This window comes from Eretmochelys imbricata, chromosome 3 (assembly GCF_965152235.1).
Source record: "Eretmochelys imbricata isolate rEreImb1 chromosome 3, rEreImb1.hap1, whole genome shotgun sequence".
Taxonomy (NCBI): domain Eukaryota; kingdom Metazoa; phylum Chordata; order Testudines; family Cheloniidae; genus Eretmochelys; species Eretmochelys imbricata.
Genome location: NC_135574.1, coordinates 97,992,446 through 98,008,198, shown reverse-complemented (window position 1 = coordinate 98,008,198; position 15,753 = coordinate 97,992,446). Strand labels below are relative to the sequence as shown.

At 41.6% G+C, this 15,753-nt stretch overlaps 1 protein-coding gene across 1 annotated transcript in view; it reads left to right on the top strand.

The window, feature by feature from the left end:
- PTPRK (protein tyrosine phosphatase receptor type K) overlaps positions 1 to 15,753 on the top strand; it is a 590,849-nt gene that overhangs the window by 288,311 nt on the left and 286,785 nt on the right. The window contains exon 6 of the mRNA XM_077811738.1: positions 14,231 to 14,405. Within this exon, the coding sequence (XP_077667864.1) occupies positions 14,231 to 14,405 (175 nt within the window). The remainder of the gene's footprint in view (positions 1 to 14,230; positions 14,406 to 15,753) is intronic.

Here is a 15,753-nt window from a genome sequence, read left to right as displayed (position 1 = left end):
AGACTGCTGAATTGGAATTAATTTGCAAACTGGATACAATTAACTTAGGCTTGAATAGAGACTGGGAGTGGATGTGTCATTACACAAAGTAAAACTATTTTCCCCAGCCCCCACTGCTCCTTGGACGTTCCTGTTAACTGCTGGAAATGGCCCACCTTGATTATCATTACAAAAGGTCCCCCCCCCCGCTCTCCTGCCAGTAATAGCTCGTCTTAAGTGATCACTCTCCTTACAGTGTGTATAATAACACCCATTTTTTCATGTTCTGTGTGTATATAAATCTCTTCACTGTATTTTCCACTGAATGCATCCGATGAAGTGAGCTGTAGCTCACGAACGCTTATGCTCAAATAAATTGGTTAGCCTCTAAGGTGCCACTAGTACTCCTTTTCTTTTTGCGAATATAGACTAACACGGCTGCTACTCTGAATCCCCGAAGGCCTTTAAACCAGTGATGTAAGTGGTTGAGCCAGGCCCGGTGACTCTGAATCAGGAAACCACAACTGGTTTCCTGTGGCCCACTCCCTTTGCCATAGCATCTGAGTGCCCTTCGGATGTAGTGGAGAATCAGAGTCATTAGCTTTATTAAACGTAGCTTAATGGCTATGCTGATAAGGAGTGGCCATGCTCTTGCTGAACTGTTTTGTTTTGTTGAGAAGCTGGGCCTTCCATTGGTTTACTATAAATCTCTGTCCTCCTGAAAGATCAGTTGTTTGAACTTTATGGGAGAAGGGCTGTGTTAGTGTGTGTGGGGGGGGGTGGGGTGGGGGGCGTGATTAGAGAAGCGGGAGAAATCCTACAGATAGAGAAGGAGCAAACAGACAGACAATGTGTGGCCCTGAGAAAAGCCTAGAGGGAGAGCTGTTTGAAAGGGTTTGGAGCTATGAGCAAAGAAATTACACATCCTGTTTGGTTCCTCCTGTGTTCGGAGAGACAAGGACTTTGTACGTTCTTTATCTGTATCAAAGGTACCTGACCCCATCATCAATTTCCCATCCCAGAGGAAACACCTGCATGGCCCAGAACTTAGGTCCACCACGTAGGTCAAAAGTGGTAACACAAATATCTCCTTCACTTTATTGATTGTGATCCAAACAATATTTAAATCAGTATTAAAGCAAAACATATATGCTGAAAGCACTTATTCATGAGAGAAGATTCATTAAAAGTCTTGAAATTTCTGCTCACCAGTTGTTGTTGTTTTTTTTGTAGATAGCCTTGCTAAAGTATAACAACAACATCATCATCCCAAAGGCCCTTGTTGGATTGGGGCCTCATTGTCCTGAGCGCTGTACAAGCATACAATGTAAAAAGTTCCCTGTACCGAAGAGCTTTACAGTCTATGTAGAAAAGACAAAATAGTGCTAGAAAGGCAACATATAAGGATCAGAGGGGTAGCCGTGTTAGTCTGGGTCTGTAAAAGTGGCAGAGTCCTGTGGCACCTTATAGACTAACAGACGTATTGGAGCATAAGCTTTCGTGGGTGAATACCCCCTTCGTTGAATGCATGTAGTGGAAATTTCCAGAGGCAGGTATAAATATGCAAGCAAGAATCAGGCTAGGGATAATGAGGTTAGTTCAATCAGGGAGGATGAGGCCCTCTTCTAGCAGTTGAGGTGTGAACACCAAAGGAGGAGAAATTGCTTTTGTAGTTGGCTAGCCATTCACAGTCTTTGTTTAATCCTGAGCTGATGGTGTCAAATTTGCAAATGAACTGAAGCTCAGCAGTTTCTCTTTGAAGTCTGGTCCTGAAGTTTTTTTGCTGCAGGTTGGCTACCTTTAAATCTGCTATTGTGTGTCCAGGGAGGTTGAAGTGTTCTCCTACAGGTTTTTGTCTATTGCCATTTGGAATAGCTGATTTGTGTGTCCATTTATCCTTTTACATAGGGACTGTCCAGTTTGGCCCATGTACATAGTAGAGTGGCATTGCTGGCACTTGATGGTGTATATTACATTGGTGGATGTGCAGGTGAATGAACCAGTGATGGTGTCGCTGGTGTAGATATGTGGGCAGAGTTGGCATCGAGGTTTGTTGCATGGATTGGTTCCTGGGTTAGAATTACTATGGTGCGGTGTGTAGTTGCTGGTGAGAATATGCTTCAGGTTGGCGGGTCGTCTGTGGGCGAGGGCTGGCCTGCCTCCCAAGGCCTGTGAAAGTGGGGCATCATTGTCCAGGATGGGTTGTAGATCACTGATGATGCATTGGAGAGGTTTTAGCTGAGGACTGTATGTGATGGCCAGTGGAGTTCTGTTGGTTTCTTTCTTGGGCTTGTCTTGCAGCAGGAGGCTTCTGGGTACACGTCTGGCTCTGCTGATCTGTTTCCTTATTTCCTTGTGTGGGTATTGTAGTTTCGAGAATGCTTGGTGAATATCTTGTAGGTGTTGGTCTCTGTCTGAAGGGTTGGAGCAAATGCAGTTGTACCTCAGCGCTTGGCTGTAGACAATGGATTGTGTGTTGTGTCGTGGATGGAAGCTGGAGGCATGAAGGTAGGCATAGTGGTTGGTGGGTTTTCGGTATAGGGTGGTGTTAACGTGACCATCACTTATTTGCACCGTGGTGTCTAGGAAGTGGACCTCCTGTGTAGATTGGTCCAGGCTGAGGTTGATGGTGGGGTGGAAGCTATTGAAATCGTGGTGGAATTCTTCCAGGGTTTCCTTCCCATGGGTCCAGATGATGAAGCTGTCCTCAATGTAGCACAGGTAGAGAAGGGGCGTGAGTGGACGAGAGCTGAAGAAGCGTTGTTCCAGGTCAGCCATAAAAATGTTGGCATACTGAGGGGTCATGCGGGTGCCCATAGTGGTGCCACTGGTCTGGAGGTATATATTGTCATCAAATTTGAAATAATTGTGCGTGAGGATAAAGTCACAGAGCTCAGCAACCAGTTGTGCTGTGGCATCATCAGGGATACTGTTCCTGACAGCTTGTATTCCATCTGTGTGGGGGATGTTTGTGTAGAGAGCCTCTACATCCATGGTGGCTAGGATGATGTTTTCTGGAAGATCACCAATGCATTGTAGTTTTCTCAGGAAATCAGTGGTGTCACAGAGATAGCTGAGAGTGCTGGTGGCATAGGGTTTGAGTAGAGAGTCCACATATCCAGACAGTCCTTCAGTGAGAGTGCCAATGCACGAGATGATGGGGAGTCCAGAATTTCCAGGTTCGTGGATCTTGGGCAGTAGATGGAATAACTCTGGTCAGGGTTCTAAGGGTATGTTGATTTGTTCCTGTGTTAGTGTAGGGAGTGTCCTGAGTAGACTGTGCAGTTTCTTAGTGTATTCCTCAGTGGGATCTGAGGAAAGTAGCCTGTAGAATTTGGTATTGGAGGGTTGTCTGGCAGCCTCCTTTTGGTAGTCAGACCTGTTCATGATGACAACAGCACCTCCTTTATCAGCCTCTTTGATTATAATGTCAGGATTGTTTCTGAGGCTGTGGATGGCATTGTGTTCTACATGACTTAGGTTATGAGGCAAGTGATATTGTTTTTCCACAATTTCTTCCTGTGCACATCGGCGGAAGCATCCTGTTTATAAGTCCAGACTGTCATTTCGACCCTCTGGAGGAGTCCATGTGGAGTTCTTCTTCTTGTGCTGTTGGTGGGAGGGTATCTGAAAATCAGTGTGCTGTTCAGTATTATCTTGAAAGTATTCTTTGAGCCGGAGATGGCGAAAGTAGGCTTTCAGATCACCGCAGAACTGTATCATGTTTGTGGGGGTGGCGGGGCAGAAAGAGAGTCCCCGAGATAGGACAGACTCTTCTGCCGGTCTGAGTGTGTAGCTGGATAGATTGACGATATTGCTGGGTGAGTTAGGGGTACCACTGTTGTGGCCACATGTGGCAGGTAGATTTTAGACAGCTAACGGTCGTTTTTCCTTTGTAGAAAGGTGAAGTGTGTAGTGTAGATCTCCTGTCTTATTTTAGTCAAGTCTGTTTGTATGGAAGGTTGGTTATTTATGAGAATCTCTAGGTTAGAGAGCTCTTTTGATGGTTTCTTGTTTCCTGTATAGGATGCTGATCAGGTGGTTCCTCTGTTTCTTTGATAGTGTGTGGCATAATCTCTCACTGTGGTCTGTGCAGTATGTAGTTAGCAATGGATTTTTCACCTTCAGTCCGTTTGGTATGATGTGCATCTGTTTGCGTTTGGAAAGGAAGATATCATCTGTCTGTACTTGTGCAAGTTTCTTCATCAGGTTGATGCAGTGCCTTGCATGGTGTTAAGTATCAGAGGGGTAGCCATGTTAAACCTTATAGACTAACAGATGTATCGGAGCATAAGCTTTTGTGGGTAAATACCCACTTCGTCAGATGCACATAGTGGAAATATTAGGAAAATGTTAAAAGTACAAAACTAGTCAGTTGCATTTTTTCCTTTGAGGATTTTTTGTTTCATTTCCCCAAACTATCTGCTACCACCCTGTCCCCTCTCTAAAGCCAACCTTCCCTGTTATTGATGTTCAGAATGTTTTCCTTTCATCTCACCTCCACCCTCCAGCAGTTGTATCTTTTTCCAAATTGAACAGGGATGTGGAAGTGTTGGACTGTACTGTGTCCAAGTTCTTCAATCCTTTTTACCACAGAGATGGTGCTTCCAGAGATGTGATCTCCAATCACCCACCTCTCAATGCTGCTACTGTAACCTCTGCAGAATGTCTTGCTCTCTGGGGATGGCCTATCTTTTCAGAAGTGATGGGGCAGCTGCCCTGTGGAGGAGGGCAATTATAAGAACGGCCATACTGGGTCAGATCAAAGGTCCATCCAATCCAGTATCCTGTCTTCCAACAGTGGCCAATGCAAGGTACCCCAGATGGAATGAACAGAACAGGTAATTGTTAAGTGATCAATCCCCTGTTGCCCATTCCCAGCTTCTGGCAAACAGAGGCTAGGGACTCCATCCCTGCCTATCCTAGCTAATAGCCATTGATGAACCTATCCTCCATGAACTTATCTAGTTCTTTTTTGAACCCTGTTATAGTCTTGGCCTTCACAACATCCTCTGGCAAGGAATTCCACAGATTGACTGTGCGTTGTGTGAAAAAATACTTCCTTTTGCTTGCTTTAACCTGCTGCCTATTAATTTCATTTGGGAGCCCTTAGTTCTTGTGTTATGAAATGGAGTAAATAACACTTCCTTATTTACTTTCTCCACACCTGTCATGATTTTATAGACCTCTATCATATCCCTCCTTAGTCGTCTCTTTTCCAAGCTGAAAAGTCCCAGTCTTATTAATCTCTCCTTATACGGCAGCCATTCCATACCCCTAATAATTTTTGTTACCTTTTTCTGAACCTTTTTCAAGTCCAATATATCTTTTTTCAGATGGAGTGACTACATCTGCATTTAGTTTTCAAGATGTTAGCGTACCATGGATTTATAAAGAGGCAATATGATATTTTCTGACTTATTATCTATTCCTTTCTTAATGATTCCCAACATCCCTGTTTGCTTTGTTGACTGCAGCTGCACATTGAGTGGATATTTTCAGAGAACGAGCCACAATGACGCCAAAATCTCTTTCTTGAGTGGCACCAGCTAATTTAGACTCTATCATTTTATATATATTTTATGTGCTACGGGGGCTGAAATTGGAATCTAGGGGGAGCTGATAATGATTAGCAGTAGTTGGGCTGAAATTACCTACTTAGTTTCAAGGATGTAACCATCAAGAAAGGCGTATAATTGTGCCGGATTGTCTGAACTGATGACTCAGAATGATGGTATGAAACAGAGCAAAGAAAACCTTAAACTGGCTATCAAGACAAAAATTCCTGATATCCGTTGCCCATTTGGGAAAATCATGGAGTTTAAAGGAGTGCAGAGTTTTTTACAGAATTTTATAGAAAAATTATATACTTGCTATGAAATTCTATAAAATAACTATTAAATATGATCAGGAAAGAAGTTATTAAATTCTACTGGTTTATAGAATATATAGGTTTCACTCCTATTAAATTCTATACAGTTTATTGATGGGTGAGGTCCGTGGACTTGTCTCCCAGTAGAAGTGAAAGGAGACTCATTGCATCAATGATTTCAAACTAGAAGGGACATAACTGTGCATTGGCATGGGTGGGCTTGATGGTATACTTGGTTATGTTTTTTTTTTCATCTTTGATTTCTGTATAATATCAGCCAAGCTAAAATAAAATAATTTGTAGGCTCCATTTATCATATACATGCCTTCAAGACATTCCATTTCAAATCCAGATTGGAACTTTCCCAAAATTTGGGGGTGTTTGGATGTAGGGTTTTGGTTTGGTTGCATGACACTGTTGTGGGTTGGCTTTAACCTCACTGAAATTTCATTTGAGATAGTTGTAAGAATCCACTAAGTTCCTTTATAAAATCAGGTTCCTGAAATAATAAGTGCATTTGTGAAGATTTGGAAATCTGTTTGTACAATTTATTAATTCTGTGGGAGATTGTGAACTCTCAGTATGTGTTTTTATCAGACTGCAAACTCCATGTTGAGTGTGAGAGCTTGTTGTGTTCCCAGTAGTCTCTTTACCTCCATGTTGGGCTGAAAATTCCAAGGTGTAGTGCAGGATCTATTGAAATACAAATGTCCTAGATAACGGACTGATTCACAACAAGAAGAATTTTACTGTATTTTTCAGGGGAGAGGTTGCCTAGCAATAAGGGCACCTCTTGGGACTGACCAGGAGGTCACCTGACTAAGGATCTGATCTCTTCACTCTCTTCAGCCATTTTCACCTGCTCAAGATGACAGAAGTTGTTGCACAAGCCTTATGAGACTGGGGGACACTCCATATCCGAACACAGATGTCCCCAAAGGACTCCCAGAGCTAGAGTGAGGGGCATTGGCTGCATGATGTTTGTTGTTTTCTATATGATCTGTACCTTCTGTATATTTCTCATACTTAAGTAAAGAGCAATAACGTCAGCACTCAAGTCATGTTGGAACGCTCTGCAATGCTGTTCTATGTTTTTTTCTGGGAGGTGAAACAGGTTCCTGGTGCTTTCTTTTTTTAGAAGTTGCACCCCCAGACCCGTTTGGCCTCCCCTCAGTAGTGGTGAAGCGGAACTGCCTCTCTCCCCTGACTGCATTAGTGGCTTGATCTTTTAGTCATCCTGGGAGATGGGCCATGGCAGGGCAATAAATGAGCAGCTGTTCTTGCCCAGCAGCTTCAGGAAGAAGGGACTGGCCAGCTGTGGCAGCTTGATGGAAGGCACTGCTGGGTTAGAGCCAGCCGCTGGTGGGATGTGGAACTCGGGGCGTACCATGCTTCAGCTCCTCTCCAGAGCTGCCCAGTGGGAGAGAGGCAGGACCTAAACCACTATTTGTCCCGTCTGGCAGAGTGACACAGATGGTAGCCAGGGCTATTAGGCTCCTGCTCCGGTCATACAAAGAGCAGAATGGGCTGCAGCACTCGGAGCTGCTGCTGTGCTGGCTGCCCAAGGCCAAGTCCTGGCGCTGCTCCTGCTGGGCACCTGCTGCTGCAAGAGCTGCCTGAGCATTCTGGTACTTCTTATTTTACATGCTGTACTTACCCCATGCCCTCTGAGAGGGTGAAACTGTTATCCAAAAGGCTCACACTTTCAATGGGATTCTGGGAGAGGGTATGTGTTTTAAACTACGGGAGGTATCTGAGGAGCCAGCCCTGAGTCCAGTTGCTAGGCACCTGGGCCATGTGATCACAGTTTTCAGGAGGGGATGCTAGAGAGAGGGACTGCATTCCAAAAGCAAGTCTACAGACTGCAAGACAGGAATAGTGCCTGGACACTGTTCAGATTATGGAGGTTTAAAACTCCCGGGGTTTCAATGGGACAGATATCTGGTGAGTTGCCAGCAGAAGGAGCCCAGACAGTTCTGTGACAACCTCTAGCCAAAACACAGGGACATGTGACCACCCAAAGCAAAGACACATCAGGCTGCTCAGGAATTTGAACTCAGTGAGCAGAGGGGCTTTGGTGAGTGTGGTTTTAGTGTCAGGGTGGGGAGTGAGAGAGAGAAGTCAGAAAAATACCAGAGACGGCAGAAAGGAAGCCTGGGACCCAGAAGAGGCACTAGGAATGTGGACATGAGAAAAGCTAAGAGAAAGAGCTTGGGGGCTAATTGCTGACGGGAAAGGGGCTTGGAACTGTGAGCAAAGACACTATGAGCTGTAGCTCACGAAAGCTTATGCTCAAATAAATTGGTTAGTCTCTAAGGTGCCACAAGTACTCCTTTTCTTTTTGCGAATACAGACTAACACGGCTGTTACTCTGAAACCTATCTCATGCTGTTTGAGTCCTGCTGTGTTGTAAATAAACAGAATTACATTTAAAAAAAAAAAAAATCTGACTCCATCACCAGTGTCTCCTCCCAACTGGAACAACCCTCAAGATCCTGAATTTTTGGCTAAATGCTCAGGTCAAAAGGAGTAACAATACAAACTCCCCAGACATGGTTTGACTTCTCCCAGGAGAGGGAGAAGAGAATAATTGGCATCTCATCACAGATTTTTGTGTTTTAGGCAGGATAGAGTCTGTTGTCCAACTTAAAAGCAGTTTAAAAGCTGTAGTGTTAAAGATGATTATATGCTTCCATTAACTTAAAGAAAAAGTATATGGCATATAAAGTGGTTTAACTGTCAAGATCTAGAAATGGTCCCAAAATTTATAGAACACTGTGATAGGAGTGCCTGCATCTCTGGAGTAGTTATCAAGTGCTGTAAGATAGTTGCATATTTTTTAATCAGCTGCTTGTGGCATGTAGTTCTTTGCTACGTCCACTATTATTTTCAGAAAAGGAGAAAAATGCTAGCTTAGAGCATGTGGCATTACGGCTTGTGACCCCTCCGAAGTGAGTGATCCAAGGTTATCAAATCATACAGCGGATGAGTAAAAGAATCAGGAAGAGTGCATGGTGCAGCCAATCCTTATTAGCATAAATCCACAATAATTTTAAATTGAGTTTCTAAAACCTAATTGAGCCGAGTTTTCGAGCTCTGTTCAGAGTGAGCGGCACATAAATTGAAACAATATAGCTACCGTGGACCTTCTAATGAGCAGGGAGCACTGCTGTTTTTCCTTTTGCCCTTTTAAGAGCCCTTACATAAAAAAGAACAGTTCAATTAAGAGATCATTTCAAATCATCTGAACACTGTGACTGGTTAATGGTGTCCCAGTGCTAAGGTGAAGCCAGGGTATTTGCTTCAACTTTTATTTTCTAAGTGGGAGATCACTTACTGGTTGCAGTGTTGAGTTTATTGGTGGTTAAAATTATTTAAAAATATAGACAGATATACATGGGGATAGACTTTGCAAACCTACTGGAGAAGCTGCATTCCCTGCACTCATACTGAAGAAAAGTAACATTCAGAGAATGTTTCAACCTATCAAAATCCTCCTTCAATTAAATTTGAGCAAATTACACGTTTTAATTCTTTTAACTCCAATGTAATTCTATCTTTCATCCAGCCTGCCATTATCTTATGTCTCATTTACTGCAACATTCTCTTCTCTCGTCTCAATAAATGCAATTTTGCCCCTCTTTTATTCATTCAAAATTTTGTTCCAAAGATCATTTCCCTAGCCCATTGTTTTGACCAGGTCACCCTCTCTTTGTATACCTCCACTGGCTCCTCCTCCTTTATCACCAAAAGTAAGCTACTTGTCTTCACTTTGAAGGCCATTCACAGCCTATCTGCACGGTCCTTATCAGGTCTTAGATGTTATCAAGATGTCAACTCCTGCCTCTGATCTGCCCCTGATGCTGGCCTTTGTAGTCCACTTCTTAAATTTTCAAACAGAGGTCTTTGTGCTTTCTCAGATGTTGCTCCTCATGCTTGGGAGGAGTTACCCATAAACAGCAACAAAGTCACCACACTCTCCTCCTTCAAAACTGTCCTTAAACTCTTTTGATGTGATCCCAACAACAGTTAGGCTGCTGGTGTACTGGCACTGGAGCCTATCATGCTGACCAATATAATCGTATTGTTTCTTTGTGCTCCCCCAGGCTGTCTACAGCAGGGGTTCTCAAACTTTTTTTTGCTGGGCCCCCCTTTGAAAATATTTCAGACTGTGACCCTCTTTCTCCCCCCCCCCCCCCAACAAGAGTGATAGAAAATTACTATGGTATTGCTACCCTTCTGCTCAGCTGCTGCACTGGCTTCAGAGCTGGGCAGCAGGAGCATGGCTGCTGCTGACCTGGCTCCCAGCTTTGAAGGCAGCGTTGCCACCAGGAGCAGCGCAGAATTAAGTCTGGCAATACCATGCCTGCTGCAGGGCTCTACCCCTACCATTTGTTTCCTGGCATTTTTCTACCCCAGCTTTGCACTCTGGGCGGCTGCCCTGCTCTCCTTGTCCTGGTTATGGCTCTGATCTTGTGACCCCCCCCGCCCCCACAGTAGCCTTGCAATCTCCTTTTGGGTTGGGACCCCCAGTTTGAGAAACATTGGTCTATAGTCACCTGTTTTCTCTTATACCTAGATTGTAAGTTGTAGGGCAGGGACTGTCTTTTTGTAGTTTGTGTGTTCAGTGCCCAGTGCAATGTGGTCTTGGTCCTGTGTGCTCCTGCCATACAAACAATAATTAATAAATAATTGTTAGTAAAAAGTAGTAGTATACTTTAAAAAAAATCTTCAGGAATGGAGGGTCTGTCAAGGGTTCCATAGTCTATGGCACTGTGCATACAACAGGAGCCTGTAGTTTTTAGGTTGCCTGAGCTTAAAGCTCAGGGGAACATTTTCAAAGATAATTTAAATGGGCACATTTTGAGTTGGTAATTTGACTTTAATACTGTTATGGGGATCCTGTTTTAGAGATCTGAAGCACAGTGAAGGCCTAAAGGAACTGTATAAAGGAGACAGATACCAGCCATTCTCAAAACATTCTAAATCCTGGAAGATAAGGGAGCAATAATTAATGCAGTCAGCAAAGACAATTCTAGGTTTCGTTGTGAACAGTAAATAAGTTTAAGCTAATTAAATTTCTGTGTATTGATAGTGAGGCAATTCCATAACTGTTTTAAAGTGGTTCATTATTCAATTTAAAATTAGGAGCCCAGTTAATTGTATTTTTCTACATTGAGCATGCAGTGCAGCTTTAGTAAGGGAGTTGTGACATTTGGAGAATAATTTGTTTTACAGTACAGGCTATGTAAAGTACTTCACTGTCAAGGAGAATGAGAGTTTGGAGCATTAGTATTTAAAAACATTGGAGTCAAAATGAAGGAAATGCCTTAATGTATGGAAATTCTACTTTTGAAGCAAAAAATGCATTGCATTTTTCAGAAACCTATATTTAGGGTTTTTTTAAAAAAGGGGGATTAATCAGTTGTATTTTGCAGTAAAATCCTTCTGCTGGAGAAATAAATAACATTCATGGAAAGGTAAAGAACACTTTTTAAAAACATATTTTAACAACAAATGTTAAATCCTTTTATTTTTCCTCTTCTACTGCCATCCAACACTTTGCAGGAATAGACTCATTGAATTAGCTGAGTTGCCTTGCAGTCTTCTGTAATACCATAGTTCAAAATTTCAGTCTTTTAGTCAACATAATCTACACTTTTGTCATCTTTAGTGTATTTTAACAAATGGCTGACAAGTGTGTGTGTGTGTGCTATGAAAGAACATGATTTTCCTTCACCTTCCTTTTCCCTGGGCTGATGATCAGAACATAGACTGTAAGGAAGCTTAGACAAGTAGAAATGAAGGAAACTGCAGTGTAATTTATTTATTTTAATTAATATAAAGCTTGGATCTTGTGACTTAAAAATAATTTATTAGTGTGTAGACTATCAAGACATTCATTTTAAGTCTGTGATTTAAACTGAGTAAATAGCTCGAGAATCTTGCTTTCAAATGTAATGAGCTAGCTAAGAGGAGGAAAGAGATACGTATTATATAGTGCTTTTACTGTAGCTTGAGTAGTAGTGGAACGTGAAGTCTTTAAGTGTGTAACAGCTGTTCTGTATTGTAAACTTTAATAATACTGTTGATAGTTTGCATTTCAATGATGCCTTCCATCTGCGGGTCTCTTTGAAAACATTAGCAAACCAAGCCTAACTTCACCTTTGTGAGGTAGGTATTCTCCACATTTTACAGATGGGAAAACTGAGTCACAAAGAACCTATGATGTACCAAAGGTCATCCAGTGAGTCAGCCACAGAATTGGCAATAGAATCCAGCTTTCCTGACACCCAGTCCTGTGCTCTTACCATGATACAATTTCAGATAACTATCATATCAGAAATGGATATTTGAGAGTTGTGTTAATTTTAGAGATGATGGTTTTAAAAAGGGGAGGTATCTGAGTACATTTTTGTAGTATTTCAGATCAGAGTTCTCTCTTCTGCTGGAGATGCATTTTTTTCTGTTTCATTTGGCGATATTTCCTAGTTTTCTTCTGCAATCTGAGCCATGCCTGTGGGGTAGTTGGAGGTTTCACAGTTGACTCAATGCCATCTCTGACATAACAGGAGAAAAGGAAATTAAATTGGTCTTCTCAATATAAACTTTTATCATGAAATAAGGGAGAGTCAGTCCAATAAAATTACTGTTGATAAAGATGATGGAATGGTCTTCATACCAGAATTTTCTTGGATTGAAGGGAGCGGAAATCTGTCAGGAGTATATAAATGGTAGCTTTCAGACAAGGTTGTAATGGGGTGTGGGAAATGGTGCATTTTGACTGCTGTAAGGCAGAAAAAACTAAGATTCATGTTTCAATGTGTTAATGGTTAAAAATGAATAGTTTTACAGTGAGTCTGAGACAACACAAACAGCTGGCTAATTTATAGCAGTATGTTTTTTCATCAGGAGAGGGCAGCTCTTTATAGAGAACCTAAACCCCATACTAAGACTATAAATGTTAGATGTAAAATGAAATGATCTAGTACATGCCAGTAGCCCAGAAAACATACATATGCAGATTTGACTCATTTCCTTTCCCAATTTTTTTTTTTTTTTTTGCCAGAGGCTTTAATTTTATTAAATTCCAATTTGCTGCCTTTATGGTCCGGCAATATTGCTTCGTGCTCAGATTCTGAGTTTAAGTTTTGGGTGATATTTCTTATTTCTGGGGTTGATTGGGAAGTTGTAGATTTCTACCTGAGATGGGGATTTGATAGGAGCAGGCAACGCTGCTGCAGGACAGATAATTGCCTCTGTTGATGAATGAGAAATGATGCTCACAGTTTCAGAAACAGCTGCATCCACTTGTACTAGGAGGGGGATGCTGTCTGTGGGAAAGAGATGGTAACATCCCTGCTGGAGTAGAGCTAGTCAAATTTTTTAAACTTTTGAGTTTTCAATGAAATTTAAAATTTAATTTTCATTGGGGGTGGGGAGATGGAACACAAATATTCACTGAAAATTTTGCAGTTTTTTCTCACCCATGGAAGTGATTTGAAATTTGTTGATATTCAGAAATGAAGTTGAAGTTTTGACGTTTTTCAAAAGTTCGAAAATCAATAAACGTGTTATGAAAAATTCTTGTTTTCCATTTTTTTTCAACTTTTTTTCAACCAGCTCTAGTTGGAAGGCAATTGAAGTCAGGCAGTACAATTTCAGGAAGTGGGTGCCTGGTGCATAAGAACTAGCATAAAAGGGCAAAACCAGTATCCAGAAAGCTGTTGAAAATCCAGCAACTCTGTGTATAAGTTTTTGGAGAACTTTTGTTTACAATGGACTGATAAATTGGTTTTAACTTTACAAAGTTTAGTAAGCTGTCCCAGTGATGCAACTCTCACAATTCAGTGCTGCTTCTTGGAACGCTAGGCTGTCCTGTGAATAGTTTCCATTACTGAGCAATGCAAGGTGGATGTGGCGTGCTTGGCCTCTTGGGGTATGTCTACACTGCAATTAAAAACCTGTTCCAGCTGACTTGGGCTTGGGCTAAGGGACTGTTTTATTGCAATGTAAATGTCTGGGCTTGGGCTGGAGACCAGGCTCTAGGACCTGCAAGGTGGGAGGGTCCCAGAGCTCAGGGATCCTTAGTCCAAGCCCCATGAGCCTGCATGAGCTGTCAAGAGCCTGTGTCAGCTGGCACGGGCCAACCATGGGTTTTTAATTGTAGCATAGATATACCCTGGGAGGGGTGGAAGACTCTGAATGCTTCCCAGCTCTAGAGGGGAAACTCTTTGCTAGACCCTTCCATCATGGAAAACGCAGCATGGCGAAATGTGTTTGGATGTTTTAAAATATATTTGTTGGTACTTTTATGTCTTTGTCAAGAAGAAAAACACTCTTATAAGATATTTTTGCATTGTTTTCTCTTATTTATAGAGACGGAATGGAGAAGATATTCCAGTCGCCCAAACTAAAAATATCAATCACAGAAGATTTGCTGCTACCTTCAAGTTGCGAGAGGTGACAAAAACTGATCAGGATTTATATCGCTGTGTAACTCAGTCAGAGAGAGGCTCTGGAGTGTCCAATTTTGCTCAACTTATTGTGAGAGGTAAAGTTGCAAATGTTTTCATTTTATTAAATTAAATACTCTTAACATCAGTGCATCATATTTACATTTTTATTTAGCCAACGGATAGCACTATAAAATTACAGAAATCCTCATAAAATAAAACTAATAAATGTGGCTGTAAAGTTTTGACAGCCTTGTTTCTGACAAGTGCTTTCCATAGAATGGGATTCTATAAAAAGTCCTAATAATGCAATGCATGTAAAATACCATATTCCTTTCCACTATCTTCTAGATAGTATTGGTTGAGATGAATACTGATTAACATTTAACAAATAATTTTACAGATATGAAAGTATCTACTGTAATAAGTTAATTTTTACTTCTAAATGTTTTTGCCTTAGGCAGCCTAGTGGTACAGAAAATAGTAGATTTCTCTGTGAACTGAAAGACTCCGGTATATAAAAATTTTCTCAATTGTTCACCTGTCCGAGGGCTAGGAGCGTTTATTGAGATTTTGCTCTCGGGCTATTTGTGGGATGGGGAGAAGCAATGGTATATTTGCTCAACCCCCAACCCCAAACACTTTAAATGAATTTCAGTTCACTCAGAAGTGTGGCAGCCTGCTGCAATGCAATCATGGCTTATGCTTGGGGAGCGGGATGGTTATGTTTTAATTAAGCTTGATGACCCAGAAGGAAGGGATGTGAATTTTCTGTTTCAGTTGTTTGTTGTGACCCTGTTTCCTGACTTTAAGTGACCTTGTTGGTGTACTTAGGCTTACCAAGTCTGGCAGTGGCTTAGAGTTTGTAATTTGGGGTTGTGGGAGATAAGGAGGCACTTGAGAACACAGGACTGGGAGTCAAGACTACTGGGTTCAGTTCCCAGCTTCGCAACTCACTTGCTGTGTGGTCTGGGGCAAGTTATTTAACCTCTCTGTGGCTATCTTTACTCAACTGTTCAATTACCTACTCACACATTTGCAGTGAGGCTTAATGAATATTTTTTAATGTGCTTTGAGACTCCCAGGTGAAAGGTGATTGAGAAGTGCAAAATATTATTACAAAAACCATCATTAATTGGGCCGTGCCACTTCCTTGCTGAACAGCCATAGGCTTCAGTAATGTTATCTGCTGTTTTGTACAGTAGTTAGTCATATTTCTTCTTGTGGATCACTATATAATTTTCTTTTTTTATTGTGATAAAATTAGTCCTGTTACAACATGAAAACTAATTTTTGATATAACTAAGAAACTAAAACATTCAAACATATTTGCCCAAGAAATGACTGATGGTTTTTAGTTCTTTCCAGTGCAAGAAAACAGTAAAGTAAAATAGTTTTTAAAAAGTTTTGGAAAACTCAAGTTACAATACTGAAGTCCAGAGTAAA